The sequence below is a fragment of the Mustela lutreola genome, chromosome X (assembly GCF_030435805.1).
Source record: "Mustela lutreola isolate mMusLut2 chromosome X, mMusLut2.pri, whole genome shotgun sequence".
NCBI classification, from domain to species: domain Eukaryota; kingdom Metazoa; phylum Chordata; class Mammalia; order Carnivora; family Mustelidae; genus Mustela; species Mustela lutreola.
Window position 1 is genome coordinate 87239191 of NC_081308.1, and position 16826 is coordinate 87256016.

General features: G+C 40.9%; 2 protein-coding genes and 1 pseudogene across 6 annotated transcripts in view; all 3 read left to right on the top strand.

The window, feature by feature from the left end:
* The window catches only part of LOC131821014 (aspartate aminotransferase, mitochondrial-like), a 47209-nt pseudogene extending 37617 nt beyond the window's left edge, over positions 1 to 9592 (top strand).
* A 36-nt stretch (positions 9593 to 9628) lies between these two features.
* GPRASP2 (G protein-coupled receptor associated sorting protein 2) overlaps positions 9629 to 16826 on the top strand; it is a 140895-nt gene continuing 133697 nt past the window's right edge. The window contains exons 1-2 of one of the 5 annotated variants that reach the window (XM_059158267.1): positions 9642 to 9700; positions 13828 to 13884. The gene's annotated coding sequence lies outside the window, so the exon portion shown is untranslated. Of the gene's footprint in view, positions 9701 to 9924; positions 9977 to 13827; positions 13885 to 16826 lie in introns of those variants that run through there. The other 4 variants (XM_059158264.1, XM_059158266.1, XM_059158265.1 and 1 more) reach the window with 4 other exon arrangements.
* Positions 10214 to 15083, top strand: ARMCX5 (armadillo repeat containing X-linked 5). Its single transcript, XM_059156820.1, is given in 5 exon segments — positions 10214 to 10253; positions 12239 to 12397; positions 12400 to 12466; positions 12468 to 13884; positions 15024 to 15083. Coding segments are annotated over 5 exon segments (1743 nt in total).

The window sequence follows — 16826 nt, forward strand, 5'->3', positions numbered from 1 at the left end:
CAGCCTATTTTTCTTGTTTTTGGCTGATTTCTAACAGGCATATTAATGTGTATTAGCTATTCTATCATACTAAGACCCCAATACATGCAGCTGTGACTTCATAAGCACTCTAGAGGACATTTCAAAAATGCTACAGCAAAATGTTCTTCTGCATGTCTGTGCCCATAATCCCACAGGAGTGGACTTTCACCCTGAGCAATGGAAGGAAATAGCAACTGTGGTGAAGAAAATCATTATCTTTGTATTCTTTGGCATGGCCTACCAAGGCTTTGCCAGTGGTGATGGCAACAAGGATGCTTGGGATACATGCCACTTCATCTTCATTGAACAGGGCATTAATGTTTGTCTCTGCCCATCCTATGCGAAGAACACAGGCTTATACAGTGAGCCTGTGGGAACCTTCACTGTGGTCTGTAAAGATACTGATGAAGCCAAAAGAGTGGAGTCACAGTTGAAGATCTTGACCTCTCCCATGTATCCCAACCCTCCAGTCAGTGGGATTTGGATTGCATTGATCATTATGACCAGCCCGGACATGTGAAAACAATGGTTGCAGGAAGTAACAGGCATGGGCCACCACATCACTAGCATGTGGACTCAGCTGGTCTCCAGCCTCAAGAAGGAGGGCTTCCCCAACTACTGCCAGCACATCACTGACCGGATTGGCATGTTTTGTTTCAGAGGACTAAAGCCTGAACAGGGAGAGAGGCTGACCAAGGAGTTCTCCACCTACATGACAAAGGAAGGCCACATCTCTGTGGCAGGAGTCACCTTGGACAACCTAGGCTATCTTGCCCATGCCATTCACCAGGTCACCAAAGTAATTTCCCTGGTGAAAAGAAACACAGACAGCCTTCCTGTCTACAGCATCTGCTGTTGTGAGATTCACATTGAGGGAGAAGGAGGGTGGGTGGTTGTGGGCAGGTCATTTCTTTCAACCACAGTAATTAACACTCAACCATTGAATCTGTTTATCAGAAAAGAACATGTAGTGAAATAGGGCAGAAGCATCTATGGCTGATTCCTGAAACTCTGTCTCTCAAAACCAAACTCCTGCTCATCTTTAACTCCAGCTGTTCCAAAAGAGTTTACATGTACAAGAAAGACATAGCCTCCCCCCCAAAATAACCCTGTCAATCATGCCATTGCAACCAATATTTCAGAAGCCTTAACTGAAGCACCTTATGGTGTGGGGCACCTCTGCTGATCCAGCATGAGAACATTACCTACAAGAGTCTCTGTGAAAGGAATATTGAAAAAGAAAGCCAAAGATGGTGGTATCACAATTCCGGACTTCAAGCTCTATTACAAAGCTGTCATCATCAAGACAGTATGGTCCTCACACAAAAACAGACACATAGATCAATGGAACAGAATAGAGTCCAGAAATAGACCTTCAACTCTATGATCAACTAATATTTGACAAATCAGGAAAGAATGCCCAATGGAAAAAAGACAGCCTTTTCAACAAATGGTGTTGGGAAAATTGGACAGCCACATGCAGAAAAATGAAACTGGACCACTTCCTTACACCACACACAAAAATAGATTCAAAATGGATAACGGACCTCAATGTGAGAAAGGAATCCATCAACATCCTTGAGGAGAACACAGGCAGCAACCTCTTCAACCTCAGCCACAGCAACTTCTTCCTAGGAACGTTGCCAAAGAAAAGGGAAGCAAGGGCAAAAATGAACCATTGGGACTTCACCAAGATCAAAAGCTTTTGCACAGCAAAGGATACAGTTAACAAAACCAAAAGACAACTGACAGGATGGGAGAAGATATTTGCAAACGACATACCAGATAAAGGGCTAGTATCCAAAATCTATAAAGAGCTTATCAAACTCAACACCCAAAGAACAAATAATCCAATCAAGAAATGGACAGAGGACATGAACAGACATTTCTGCAAAGAAAACATGCAAATGGGTAGTTCCATTTTCAACTTTTTGGGGAAAAATATCTTTTAAAAAAGATTTTATTTACTTATTTGACAGACAGAGATCACAAGTAGGCAGAGAGGCAGGCAGAGCGAGAGAGAGAGAGAGAGAGAGAGAGGGAAACAGGCTCCCCGCTGAGCAGGGAGTCTGATGCGGGGCTCAATTCCAGGACCCTGAGATCATGACCTGAGCCGAAGGCAGAGGCTTAACCCACTGAGCCACCTAGGAGCCCCTCTTATGGTTTTTGATGTAATTGTAAATGTGATTGTTTTCTTAGTTTCTCTTTAAGTTACTTCATTATTAGTGTATAAGAATGCAATATATTTTTCTACATTGATTTAGTATCCTGCAACTTTACTGAATTCATTTTCAGTTCTAGTAGTTTTTTGGTGAAGTCTTTAGGATTTTTATATATATATTATTATGTCATCTGCAAATAGTGTAAGTTTTACCATTTCCTCAAAATTTGGATGCCTTTTAATTTCCTTTTGTTGTCTGATTGCTGTGGCTAGGACTTCCGGTACTATACTGAATAAAAGTGGTAAGAGTGGACACCCGTGTCTTGCTCCTGACCTTAGCAGGAAAGTTCTCAGTATTTTCCCATTGACTATGATGTTCACTGTGGGTTTTTCATATATGACCTTTACTATGTTGAGGTTTGTTCCTTTAAACCTATTTTGCTGAGGGTTTTTATCATGAATGGATGCTGTACTTTGTCAAGTACTTTTTCTGAATCTATTGAAATGATCATATGTTTTTTATCCTTTCTCAAATTGATATGTATCACATTGATTGTTTTGTGAATATTGACCCATGATTGCTTCCAAGGAATAAATCTTACTTCATTGAATGCTTTTTTCATGTATTGTTGGACTTAGTTTGCTAGGATTTTGTTGGGGATTTTTGCATGTATGTTCATCAGACATATGTATATTAATCAGACAAAATGACCTGTATTTCTCTTTTGTGGTGTCTTCATCTGGTTTTGATATCAGGGTAATACTGGCCTCATAAAATGAATTTGGAATTTTTCCTTTCTCCTCCATTTTTTTTTGGAATATTTTGAGAGAATAGGTATTAATTATTCCTTAAATGTTCTGTAGAATTTTCCTGTGAAGCCATCTGTTCCTGGACTTTTTTGTTGTTGTTGTTGGGAGTTTTTGATTACTGATTCAATTTCCTTGCTGGTAATTTCTATGTTTAATTTTCTATTTTTTTGTTTCATTTTTTAAAATAATTTCTTTTCAGTGTTCTATAATTCATTGTTTATGCACCACACCCTGTGCTCCATGCAATACCTGCCCTCCATAATACCCACCACCCTGCTGACCCAACCCCTACCCCTCTCCCCTCCAAAACCCTCAGTTTGTATCTCAGAATCCAGTCTCTCATGGGATTTTTATCAGTTTTATCCAGTTTCCCCCAACTTCTCCTCTCCCTCTCCCCATGTCCTCTGTGTTATTCATTATGCTCCACAAATAAGTGAAACCATATGATAATTGTCTCTGCTTGACTTATTTCACTTAGCACAATCTCTTCCAGTCCCATCCATGTTGATACAAAAGTTGGGTATTCATCCTTTCTGATGGAGGCATAATACTTCATAGCACATATGGACCATATCTTCTTTATCCATTCGTCCATTGAAGGGCATCTTGGTTCTTTCCACAGTTTGGCAACCGTAGCCATTGCTGCTATGAACATTGGGGTACAGATGGCCCCTCTTTTCACTCCATCTGTATCTTTGGGGCAAATCCCCAGTAGTGCAATGGCAGGGTCATAGGGAAGTTCTATTTTTAATATCTTGAAGAATATCCACACTCTTCTCCAAAAAGGCTGCACCAACTTGCATTCCCACCAACAGTGTAAGAGGGCTCCCCTTTCTCCACATCCCCTCCAACACATGTTGTTTCCTTTCTTGCTAATTTTGGCCATTCTAACTGGTATAAGGTGGTATCTCAATGTGGTTTTAATTTGAGTCTCCCTGATGGCTTGAAGAGAATATTCTTAAGATATGAACAGACACTTCTCCAATGAAGACATACAAATGGCTATCAGTATTCGTTATTATTGCACCACACCCAGTGCTCCATGCAATCTGTGCCCTCTATAATACCCACCACCTGGTACCCCAACCTCCCACCCCCCACTTCTTCAAAACCCTTAGACTGTTTTTCAGAGTCCATAGTCTCTCATGATTCACCTCCCCTTCCAATTTACCCCAACTCACTTCTCCTCTCTAACTCCCCATGTCCTCCATGCTATTTGTTATGCTCCACAAATAAGTGAAACCATATGATAATTGACTTTCTCTGCTTGACTTATTTCACTCAGCATAATCTCTTCCAGTCCCATCCATGTTGCTACAAAAGTTGGGTATTCGTCCTTTCTGATTGAGGTATAATACTCCATAGTATATGGAGTATCTCCTTTATCCATTCGTCCATTGAAGGGCATCTTGGTTCTTTCCACAGTCTGGGGACTATGGCCATTGCTGCTATAAACATAGGGGTACAGATGGCCCTTCTTTTCACTACATCTGTATCTTTGGGATAAATACCCAGTAGTACAATGGCAGGGTCCTAGGGAAGCTCTATTTTTAATTTCTTAAGGAATCTCCACAGTGTTTTACAAAGTGGCTGCACTGACTTGCATTCCTACCAACAGTGTAAGAGGGTTCCCCTTTCTCCACATCCTCTCCAACAAATAATCTTCAAGGAAAGCAGGAAAAAATATACAGTGGGGGAAAAAAAAAACAGTCTCTTCAATAAATGGTGCATTTAATTTTTTCATAATGTTCTCTTACAAACTTTTATATTTCTGTGTTGGCTGTTATTTCTCCTCCTGAAAAGTTGTGATTTTATTTGGGTACTCTGTCTCTTTTTTGTGTTAAATATTGCAATATTTTTATTTCGATTCTAGTTAACATACTTGGTAAAATTGGTTTTAGGTGTAGAGTTTAGTGATTTATCACTTATGTATAATATCCAGTGCTCATCACAAGTGACTCCTTTTTTAAAATTTTTTCATTTTTTTATAAACATATAATGTATGTTTATACCTAGGGTACAGGTCTGTGAATCACCAGGTTTCAGCATAGCACATAACCTCCCAAATGTCCATAACTCCATCCCCCTCCCTACCCCCTCCTCCCAGCCACCCTCAGTTTGTTTGTGACATTGAGAGTCTCTTGTGGTTTGTCTCCCTCCCCATCCCATCTTGTTTCATTTATTCTTTTCCAATCCTCCACCCCCCTCCATTGCATCTCCACTTCCTCATATCAGGGAGACAATATGATAGTTGTCTTTCTCCGACTGACTTATTTCGCTAAGCATAATACCCTCTAGTTCATCCACATTGACAAGTGACTTCTTTTTTACCCATCATCTGTTTAGGCCTTCTCCCGCCCACCCCCCTCCATCAGCCCTCACTTTGTTCTCTATAGTTAAGAGTCTCTTACAGTTTGTTTCCCTCTTTTTTTCCTTCCCCTATGTTCATCTGTTTTGTTTACTAAATTCCAGAAATGAAGGACATTATATGGTATTTGTCTTTCTCTAACAGACTTATTTCACTTAGCATAATACATTCTAGCTCCATCCACTTTGTTGCAAATGGCAAGTGTTCATTTTTTTATGGCAGAATAATATTCCATTGTGTATATATACCACTTCTTTATCTGTTCATCAGCCAATGGATATTGGGCTTTTCCATGATTTGGCTATTGTCGTTAATGCTGCTATAAGCATCAGAATGCATGTGTACCTTCAAATCAGAATTTTTGTGTGTGTTTGGATAAATACCTAGTAGTGCAATTGCTGGGTTATAAGGTAGTTTTATTTTTAACATTTTTAGGAACCTCCACACTATTTTTCAGAGTGGCTGCACCAGTTTGCATTCCCATTGATAATGTAAGAGAGTTCCCCTTTCTCTGCATCCTGGCCAACATCTGTTGTTCCCTGTATTGTTAATTTTAACCTTTCTGACAAGTGGGAGGTGGTATCTTATTATGGTTTTGATTTATATTTCCCTGATGATGAATGATGTTGAGCATCTTTTCATGTTTTCATGTGTCTGTTAGTCATCTGTATGACTCCTTTGGCAAAATGTCTGTTCATGTCTTTTGCCCTTTCTTAACTGGATAATTTATTTTTTGGTGTGTTGAATTTGATAAGTTCTTTATAGATTTTGCACACTAACCCTGTATCATATATGTCATTTTCAAATATCTTCTCCCATTCCCTAGGTTACCTTTTAGTTTTATTGATTATTTCCTTTACTGTGCAGAAGCCTTTTATCTTGATGAAGCCCCAACAGTTCATGTTTTCTTTTGTTTCCCTTGCCTCCTGAAACCTGTATAGTAAGAAGCTGCTGTTGCAGAGGTTAGAGTGGTTGCTGCCAACCCATGGCAGCATGGGTTACTGCCATTTTCTCCTCTAGGATTTTGATGGTTTCCTGTCCCATACTTAGCTCTTTCATCCATATTGAATTTGTTTTTGTGTATTCTTTAAGAGGTCCAGTTTCATTCTTCTGCATGCTGCTGTCCAGTTTTTCCAACAGCATTTGTTGAAGAGACTATCACTTCTCAATTGGATATTCTTTCCTGTTTTCTGGAAGGTTAGTTGGCCATACAGTTGTGGGTCTAATTCTGGGTTCTCTATTCTGTTTCATTGATCTATGTGTCTGTTTTTGTGCTAGTACCATACTGGTTTGATGACTACAGCACTGTATTATTGCTTGAAATCTAGAATTGTGATGCCTCTAGTATTGCTTATCTTTTTCAAGAAAAGGGTATTCAGAGTCTTTTGTGATTCTGCACAAATTTTTGAATTGTTTGTTTTAGCTCTCTGAAAAATGCTGGTGGTATTTTGATAGGATTGCGTTAAATGTGTAGATTGCTTTGGTAGACTAGACATTTTAATAATATTTGTTCTTGCAATCCATTAGCATGGAATATTTTTCCATTTTTTGTGTGTGTCCTCTTCAACTCAATTTCTTTCATCAGTATTCTATAATTTTCAGAGTACAGATCGTTTACCTTTTTGGTTAATTTTTTTCTTTTTTTTTAGTTTATGGATTTTGGTGTAATTATAATGTAATCAATTCCTTGATTTCTCTTTCTGCTGCTTCATTATTGGTGTATTCAAATACAACAGATTTCTGTACGTCCATTTTATTTTTCTTAAGGTTTTATTTATTTATTTGTCAGAGAGAGAGAGTGAGCACAAGCAGGGGGAGCAGCAGGTAGAGGAAGAAGCAGCAGACTCCCCACTGAGCAGGGAACCCCATGCGGGACTCGATCTCAGGACCCTGGGATCATGACCTGCACCAAAGGCAGACCAACTGAACCACCCAGCCATCCCCATTAGGATAGATTCTTAAAAGATAATTGCTGGTCAATAGTTATGTGCATTTGCATTTTGATAAACATTGCCAAATAACCTTCACAGAGGGTGAAACAATTTATACTCCAACTGGTAACATATAGGACTGCCAGTTTTCTCACCTCTTCTCCAATAAGCTTTGTTTCCAAATTTTCTCTCTTTGTCAATATGATAGAAGAGAAACAATTTATCACTGTAACTATAACTTGCATTTACATTATCAGTGAAATGAAATATTGTCTCATATACGTATAAAACATTGACTTGTCTTTTTAATGAACAGTCAGGTCATTTATTTTTCCATTGGATTGTTGGTCATTATCTTTCCTTTACAAATTCATGGGGGTTTGCTATATATTTGGGAACTTAGTAAGGCATAATTATAAACATGAATAGTGGAGAAAAAAAAGAGTAAAAAAACACCAATCCAAATTATATGTATCCACCAAATATTATTACAGTATGAGATATTAAGATACCCTGTGGTTTTTTTTTTTTTTTGATGGGCCTTTTTCTTTCTTTTTTAAAAATTTTTTCAATTTATTTATTTTCAGAAAAACAGTATTCATTATTTTTTCCGCACACCCAGTTTCTTTCTAAAATATATTTTAGTAAACTATTTCTTCCTTCATCCATGGAAAAATTACATATAAAACATCTCCTGCGTGACAAACTCTAGACTAAGTCCTGGGGTTATAGACATCAAAGACAAAGACACACTTATAAACAGATATTGGTCTACAACCATCAGACGATACCACGGTATCCTCATGACTTAGTGGCCCTCACCTCCTTCAACTATTAACTGACTACTATTTCTTTCATGTGTGACACTGAGGATACAGTGGTGAACCAAGACCGAGAAAGGGGCTCTTCCTTCGTGGAACTTACAGTATAATTCAAATTCCCTCCTGATACTACTTGGAATGGAAATTCAAAGAATTTTATATATTCAGGGAGAAAGAGCAAATACGTTCATTAGGCAGGTGGGAGAAAAGGAGTCAGGAGAGCAGCTAGGTTCTGCCTTGAGAAGTACATTGGTAGTATCCCTTTTCCTTAGAGAGGAGTGTGGAAGAGAAACTAGAACCGCTCCTAACTAACTCCTGACACCTGGGTGTGAGGTGACAGAGAGGACTGCATGACCCCGTCTGGATCCTTACAGAAACAGGCCCTTTTTCTTGGGCAACTGTAGGGATCTGGAAATGATACAGTGTAAGTGAGAAAAAAAGCAGTGTGGCAGAAAGACACGGCACAGGCCAGTAGATTGTTTCTTCGGGTTAGAGGGTGAGATCTGCTTTCTTTTAGAAGGCAGTGGAAAGGCATCCGTGGGAGCCCCTTCCCACCTTCTTCTCTTCCATGGCCCACGAACAGTGAAAAAACTTGGGAAGGCCACTATAGACCCTCCAGCACAAGTGGTTTATAGGTACAAAGTTATTGAACTATAAAACCTCTTTCATGACTGCAGAGTTGTTTTCCTCATGCACATGCTCAGGACCATGGATATTTAGGTCCATGGAATATTGTGGACATCAGGAGTGGAGGCAGGGCTTGAGAATGGCATATGTACACACAGGGGTAGATTGGTATTAATATGCTTCTCTTATCCATCACTAATTCCCCTATATCTTTATCCCACCTTACCTTCAACTATTTCAGTGCAAGAAACATTGTAGGCAATAAAATGAGAGCCTTAGAGGAGAGGAACAATAAAAGACTAAGATATTTGACATGGATCAGCAAGTCAGACCAGGGTGGTTTTCCAGACACCAAGCTTACAGTAGCCCAATTTGTGCAGAGAATTTAGTGCTTGGAGCAGCAGCTTAGAGGGTCTTCTCTCATAGAAGGACACAACTTTTGGAATAGATTAGAACGTACCCTCTTCTCTCAGTCTTGAGCTCCCCCGCTCCCCGCCACACTCTTATCCCTTCCCTAAGCCCCCTTGTTATGTAGGCCTAGGACTCTGGAGAAGTCAGTGTGTAAACACAATCCTGCAGTATCCTTCCGCATGCTGGGCCTGGCGTGGAGTCAGCAATGAAAACGCTCCATATCCGCATGCGTTTCAGTTCAAGAAGAAAAAAATATATAGGCTTGGTTGGGGGAGAACCTAAAAGAGTGCAAGTAATGCTGAGACCCTTTGCTACTGGTCTGCTTCTCTCTGTATTGCGCTTCTTTCTCTAGGTTCAGACGTCGCACCAGCCCTTACAAGAGGAGAAAAGGCTAGGGTTGAGATCACCGACAGAGGGCGGGGTGGTGCTGTGCAAAGCTTAGTATCACTCCGCTTCCGTGAGGCCGGATCCTCTTACACCGCTCTCTAGCTCCTCCCGCTGCAGATTTGGGTACGGGGGACGTGGCAAAGCGGAGTCTGCGGAAGAAAAGGTAGTAATTAATTAGTCACTAGGCGTGGGTCTCGGAGGAGCTTTGGGGACGGGAGGAAGGGGTACCAAAAAGTGGCAATTGTTTGCCATTTAAGGCCCTTAATCTGACAAAGCAGGTTTCGCGTCCTAAATCCCAGGTGCCGGGCCAATCCCTAAACAGTCGCCGCCATTGTCTCGTGTTCTCGTGTCCATCTGACTGTCCGTCCCTCTTTCTGTAGGGCACGGCACCCCTTGAGGCAAGGAAATAAGAAAACTGTCTCTGATCCAAGCAGAGCAGGTCAGTGAGAAGGCGGGCATCGCTTGGGAGTGTGGATATGGGTATCAGAGAGGAATGTGGGATACGTGATCTGGTCGTGGGGCGCGGGCGGTGAGAGGGAGAGGGGGGACAGGGTTAATTTGAGTGGTACGCAACTATAAATTTAAAATGATCTTGCTAGCTTGATTTCCAGACACTAATCACCTCCGACCGTGTTTGGGAAGGTAAAGGAGTATAACAGCGGTTTCTAGCAGAGAAATGGCGGTTTATGTAATAGGAGGAGAGGCTGCTGCTGTTGGTGAGAGCAGTTGTCAGGGAAGCCCTGGGAGAGAGAGTGTAAAAGAGAAGTTGTATTTGATAATCAAAGTCCTGGATTAGAAAATGTTCCCCTGTCCTACTAGTCTGACCATTAATAACCGAGTCTCTCCCACTGTGTCTTCGTTTGGTCCTTAGGTGTGTATCATGCATTTATATATTTCGGTCTGTTCCTAAATTTTCGGTACAGCGTGTTTTTGTAAAGATCTGTAGAAGGCTGTGGACCTCAAAGGGAGGGGTTAAGTAAAAGAAACTTGGCCTAATTTTTGCAGAGTGGGCAGTGCTTGGAGTTGGTAGATGACTAAGACTAGAACAGGCAGGATTCTGGGGAAAACTCTAGATACCCTTTGTGCATGCTTTCCAGACAGCCCTCCGTTACTCCTGTTGTATTGCAGAAAATGTTAGGTTTTAGGGAGAGGAAGGAGACATAAAATCTTAGATGAAATTTGGAGATAATACTTTTCATTGATTTCCAGCCAGCTTCCATGGCTTGTCTGAGCATTCCATCTCTACCACCACCACTATCTTGCGGGGATGTTTGAATGTGCCGTGCAGGAGATTTAGCAGACTTTTGGGGTGGAGCAGAGGAACTTGGAGGGAGAAGGAGAAAGAAAGGGCCATAGAAAATTTTGGCAAACAGGTACTGATTTCCAGAAAGAGTCGGTGTCCCAGGTGCTGATCTCTACCAAGGACTCAGTCTCCATTGTCTCCTGTGGCTTGATTTATTTATTTATCTCTGCATTTGTGAAACCCTGCATATAGACCCTTCTCCAGGTCTGTGGAACTCTCAGTTGTTATGAAAGTTTGCAACTTGAACCCCAGTTCAAGTAACCCAACTTGAACCTGGGAAACAATGAAAAAGAGAAACATGCCCTGTGTCCATTAGAATTGGTGTGAGGGTAGGTGGACAGGAGAAGATTGAGACTTGGAAATTCTATTCTCTTTTGTTTTGCCAGTTTACAAATCCCTCTTTGGTCCCCTGCTAATTTAGTTGGGAATCTTTGAATGCTTCGGGAGTATAGAAGGGTAACACTTGTTTTTCTGATTTCCAACTTGCTTTTCTTATTCTTAAGCTTCACCCAGGCCAATTTTAAACTAGAGAAATGCAAGGACAGTCACTGAACAGTAAAATGGTGGGAAGCAAGGAGACAGAGGATCAGTCCTGAATTAGGGTAATGGTGGTATGGGACAGAAGGAGGGAAACACCAGACAGATTACAAATATAGGGACCAGGGATCAAGGTCTTTCTACCAAGAGGTCAGTTTCCATATCCTGTTTGTTTGTCCATAGATCTGCCTGTAGGTCTGCTGTAGGGCTTGTCAACATTGGAAGCAAGGAGAAGAAAATTACGCCAGATCACTGAGTTTGGTATGAGCATGGAGACTTCCCCAGTAGAAATATAAGATGAAGTAGGAGTCCAGCAGGGATAAAGAGCCAGTCTAGGGATTCCTCAGTCTCTCTCACCCCCATTAAGCTTTCCCACTCTCCATATTCCTGTTTTGTGTCTGGAAAGAATATTAGTAGCACCTGCAGTTTTGTAGCTAGGGTGAAATGAGGAGAGAGTTTGATTATTATCTACCTCTCCCACTTAGGACTGAATGTTCATACTCTCCTGTCTCTCTATACTAATCAACATAAATTGGAAGCATCTCAAAGCCCCATTTCCTTCCTCCACCCCTAGGTCCAACTTCAGTGGCAGATCTGGTGTCCTTGGAGTGGCTGAAGACCACCACCCTCCACAGGGCTGCGCTCAGGCACACAGCCATTCTTCCCTTACCTGAGTGAGCTTCCTCTGCACGTTGTTTATATCATTGGCAGAGCCTGTAGTTGGAAAGGGGGCCGAGTGACAAATGGACTTTGTATGAAAACACCAGCCTGGGACAGAACTTCAGTGAAGGTTGAGACGGGGTTGGGGTATATAACTTGGCCTTGCCTTTAACTTGGATCATGATTGGCTCTGAGGCTAAGGCAGGGGCAGAGCAGGAGCTGGAGCTGCTCTAAAAGCTTGAATCAGTGGCCCTGCCAACACTAGAGCCAAGGCTAAGATCCAGGCCAAGGCAGTGGCTGAGGCAGAACTGAAAACAGGACCAGTGACCCAGGCCAAGGCTGGGGATGGAGCAGTGGCCAGGACACAGTGACCTACACTGAGACCGTGGCTATGACAAGGAATGTGGGCAAGATGGAAGCTATGACAGAATAGAGTCATATCTGAGACTAAGGCAAAATCCATGGCAGAACCTGGTACAGTGCCCCAAACCAAGTCAAAGGTGATGCCTATGGCCAGGGTCAGTGCAGTGACCAAGTATGAAGTCAAGGCTCGTGCTGGAAGTGAAGCCAATATCAGGTCCTTTGCCAAGGCTGATGATAAAGCTGATATTGAGTCCAGGCCCCAGAGAAAGAGAGAGGATGGCATCAAATTCAGGGCTGGGGCTGAGGACAGAGCTGGTATTGTAACCGAGTCCATTGATAAGGATGAAGAAAATGTCTGCTCCTGGTTCTGGACTGGAGAAGAACCTAGTGTAGGATCCTGGTTCTGGCCTGAAGAGGAGACCCCTTCTCAAGTTTATAAGCCTCCACCTAAGATCCAGGAAAAGGCCAAGCCCATTCCCAAACCAGAACTCACTATAAAACAAAAAGCAGCAGCATGGTCAAGAGCCAGGTATAGTGTCCTAGTCCCAATAGAAGGAGGGGAGCCATCCTTGCCTCCAGAAGGGAATTGGACTCTGGTTGAGACCTTGATTGAAACTCCCCTGGGGATTCGGCCTCTGACCAAGATCCCACCCTATAATGGGCCTTACTTCCAAACCTTAGCTGAGATCAAAAAACAGGTGAAGTATAGGGAAAAGTATGGGCCCAATCCAAGAGCCTGCCGCTGTAAATCACGTGACTTTAGTTTAGAGCCTAAAGAATTTGATAAACTCGTTGCCCTACTTAAGTTAACTAAGGATCCTTTTATTCATGAAATAGCTACTATGATAATGGGCATCAGTCCGGCTTATCCATTTACCCAAGATATAATTCATGATGTAGGTATTACTGTTATGATTGAAAACTTGGTCAATAATCCCAATGTTACAGAACACCCTAGAGCTTTAAATATGGTAGATGACAACTCTGAGTCTTCTGAAGAACCAAAACCAGCAGAATCGTACATACGTCAAGTTTGTAAGGACATAATCTCTTACCCATTGAACTCCCCCGTGCAACTGGCTGGACTAAAATTATTAGTGCACCTAAGTGTGAAATTTGAGGATCACCATATAATTGCTAATTACATTCCAGATTTTCTTACCTTGTTAAACAAGGGAAGTGTCAAAACCAAGTTTTATGTTTTAAAAGTGTTCTTGCGCTTGTCCAAAAATCAGGCCAATACGAGAGAACTGATTAGTGCCAAAGTACTATCCTCACTGGTTGCACCCTTTAACAAGAATGAGTCAAAGGCCAATATTCTTAATATCATTGAAATATTTGAGAATATAAATTTCCAATTCAAAAAGAAGGTGAAACTGTTTACCAAGGAAGAGTTCACTAAATCTGAGCTTATTTCCATATTCCAGGAAGCAAAAGAGTTTGGTCAGAAACTCCAAGACTTAGCAGATCACAGTGATCCTGAGGTGAGAGATAAAGTTATACGATTAATACTGAAACTCTGAATAGTTGTGTGTTCTTACAAAACTGTGAACAATTTTTTTGGTGTTGTAATATGAAGCCATGCATATTTTAACTGTGAGTTCATCTAAGTTCAATATTTATGTTAATTTGTATTGATTGAAGGAGGCAACTTTATGGATACCAAGTGATCTTGAGAGCTTGAATGTTCATTTTTATTGTGCTATATAAATGGAGATATTTTTAGAATTTCTGCAACATTACCTAATAATTAACCTATTCATTCTGAGTAAGCTATATTTCTGTGCTTTATATTGACATAAATGTATTCGTTTGAGACTTTATTTACATGTTAATAAAGTTGCATGCTCAAACTGGTGAAAACATTGTCCCAGTTCTTCAGTTGAATGAAGTCTAGTCAGAAGGATAAAGCACAATCACCACAAAGGTGATAAAGAGTACTGTCTGTATGTAGGAGGGTACAAACAAAACAAGTTTGCATAAATAGATCTAGTTTCAGCATGTTCAAGGAATGGAATCACTCTACACAAGAATACAGGACTGTGCTACTAAATGACATCTGGGCAGATCTGGGGAAAGGGGCGAGGACACAGACCTAGAAGAAAGGGAACACAGATTCTTTCTTTCCAGTCTGAGTCCCTGAACTTGGGTTTACCCTTTAATACAGGATTTCTCATCAGGATATCTCGAAGCTTTTTAACTCCCAGGAGGATTCCTTGTTCTCACCCCTACTCAGTAAAGCCATGGAAATATGGTTCTGAAAGGACCCAGCCCCACCATGCCCTCAAAATTTAGGTACCCCATCAAGGGACCAGGTTTACTGCTTCATTCCCTGTAGTCCTGGGCCTCAGAGGAAGGTCTTCCTGGAACTAATTACAGAAGCTGCTTCATGGATAGTCTCATTTGTCCTACCTTGGTGTCTGTTTACTCTCATCCTTGCTTTTGTTTGCTGGCCAATGCTTTGGGCTTGGTAATTTGCACCTATCCTTGGTGGTAGGTAGCTTGGAGCTGAGCAAGCTGAGCAAGCTAAGCTCCGTGAGATAGCTGCAGGGCTCCAAAGTCCTTAAGGGTGTAGAGTTAGGAAGAAATTAATTTCCCTAATTCTGTTATCCTATCTGTGCAGTTTACGGAGCTGAAGCCCCATGTGGTCTATACCTCTTCAGGTCCTCCTGTTTATACTTAACGAAAGCTAGGTTCTGGCTAGGGGTTACTGACATAGAATTCCAGGTATAGATTGGTATCTGGGGTTACCTTTGCCTCCTTTGCTGTTATTGGCCCTTTCCTTTACTGCCAAGAATTGGGAAATACAGATATTAGGATCAGTGTATAAATACTAGTCTTTCTTTTGAACTTCCTCTTGCTCCTAATTTATGTATTTGGGGAAAGGCCTAAACTGAAAAGTCTCAATGAGGTTTCATGTATTCCTAGTTTTAGAAGCCATGCCTAGTTTAATTTCTATTAAGGTCAGTTCTAAACCTATCTTTTATATATCTAGGAGTTAAAATGAAGGACAGCTGGCCACACATGTGCACTAAAGGGTGAAAAAAGTAGGGATTTTGCAATGTGCAGTTACTACTTAGATGATTTTTGAAGTTCTTTGTTATTTTTTCATAAGTAGGCTTTGCACCTGGTGTGGAGCCCAATACAGGGCTTGAGCTCAGGACCCTGAGTTCAAGACCTGAGCTGAGATCAAGAGTCAGATGCTCAACCTACTGAGCCACCCAGGTGCCTGTTTATAATTTGTTTTTTAGTCCCTTGGAATTCCAGCCATGTGTACTAATTTCAGAGTTGGGGTCTTCCCAACACAATTAGATCAGACCCTTTGGAAATACTCTGTTTCTCATGCCCTATGGAGCACACAGTCAGCTATGGAATTTTCCATTGGCTAAATAGAAGAATGAGTGTAGGGGTATGCAGGTATTTGTGTCAAAGCAAGAAGCTAATAGTCTCCCTTAGGTGGGAATTATGGGAGACAGTCATTTCCAAATTGTTCCTGGGGTGTGCTTGAAGTCAAAACCCTATTGCTCATTCCTTGTTTCACTCCTTTCCTGGAAAAATAATTCAGGGAACTCCATGTAGTATCAGAGTTGATCTGATACTACTCCTCTTAAAATGTTGCTGCCTGGGAGTGAAAATAAGAATGGATTTCTCATTTTTCCTGTCATGAAGTAAAGCAAGTAATCTTCCTACAACACACGTGGACTGTTAGCACACACTGTTAGTGGGAACTTCATTAGAATGACAACTGTGACGTTTCTCTGCCCTCATCCTTGCTCCTTCTTATTTTTTCATCTTCCCTTTCTCTTTGAAAGGTTGCCTTACCACAAAGGGCTGTGTCCTACTTTTCTTTTCCATAATATAAGTTTTCATGTGTGCAGTGAAATACATCCCCAGTTTCTAATTAGGTGGGATATTTTAGCAAATTCTTGGATTTATTTTTAGGAACACTGTTGTCTGGAATTCTAAGTCACATTCGTCTGTATCAAATTTGTCAGTAACAAAGATTCTTTTATTCCCCAGGTTTACAGAGATATTACTGATATATAACATATGTAAATTTAAGTTATATAATATCATGGTTTGATATTCATATATATTGTGAGATGATTACCACTATATGTTAGTTAACACCACCATTCCATCACATGAATACCATTTTTTTTGTGGTGTTAATATTTAGGATTTACTCTCTTAAAAATTTTCATATGTGTAATACAGTATTATTACTTATAGTCACCATACTATACATCAGATCACCAGAACTTATTCATCTTATAGGTGGAAATTTGTACCCTTTGACAAATATCTCCTCATCTCATCTGTCCCCAGCCCCTGGCAACCACAATTGCTACTCTCTATTTCTGTGAGTTGTATTGTTAGATTCCACATATAAGTAAGAATATTTTGTATTTTTCTTTCTCTGTCT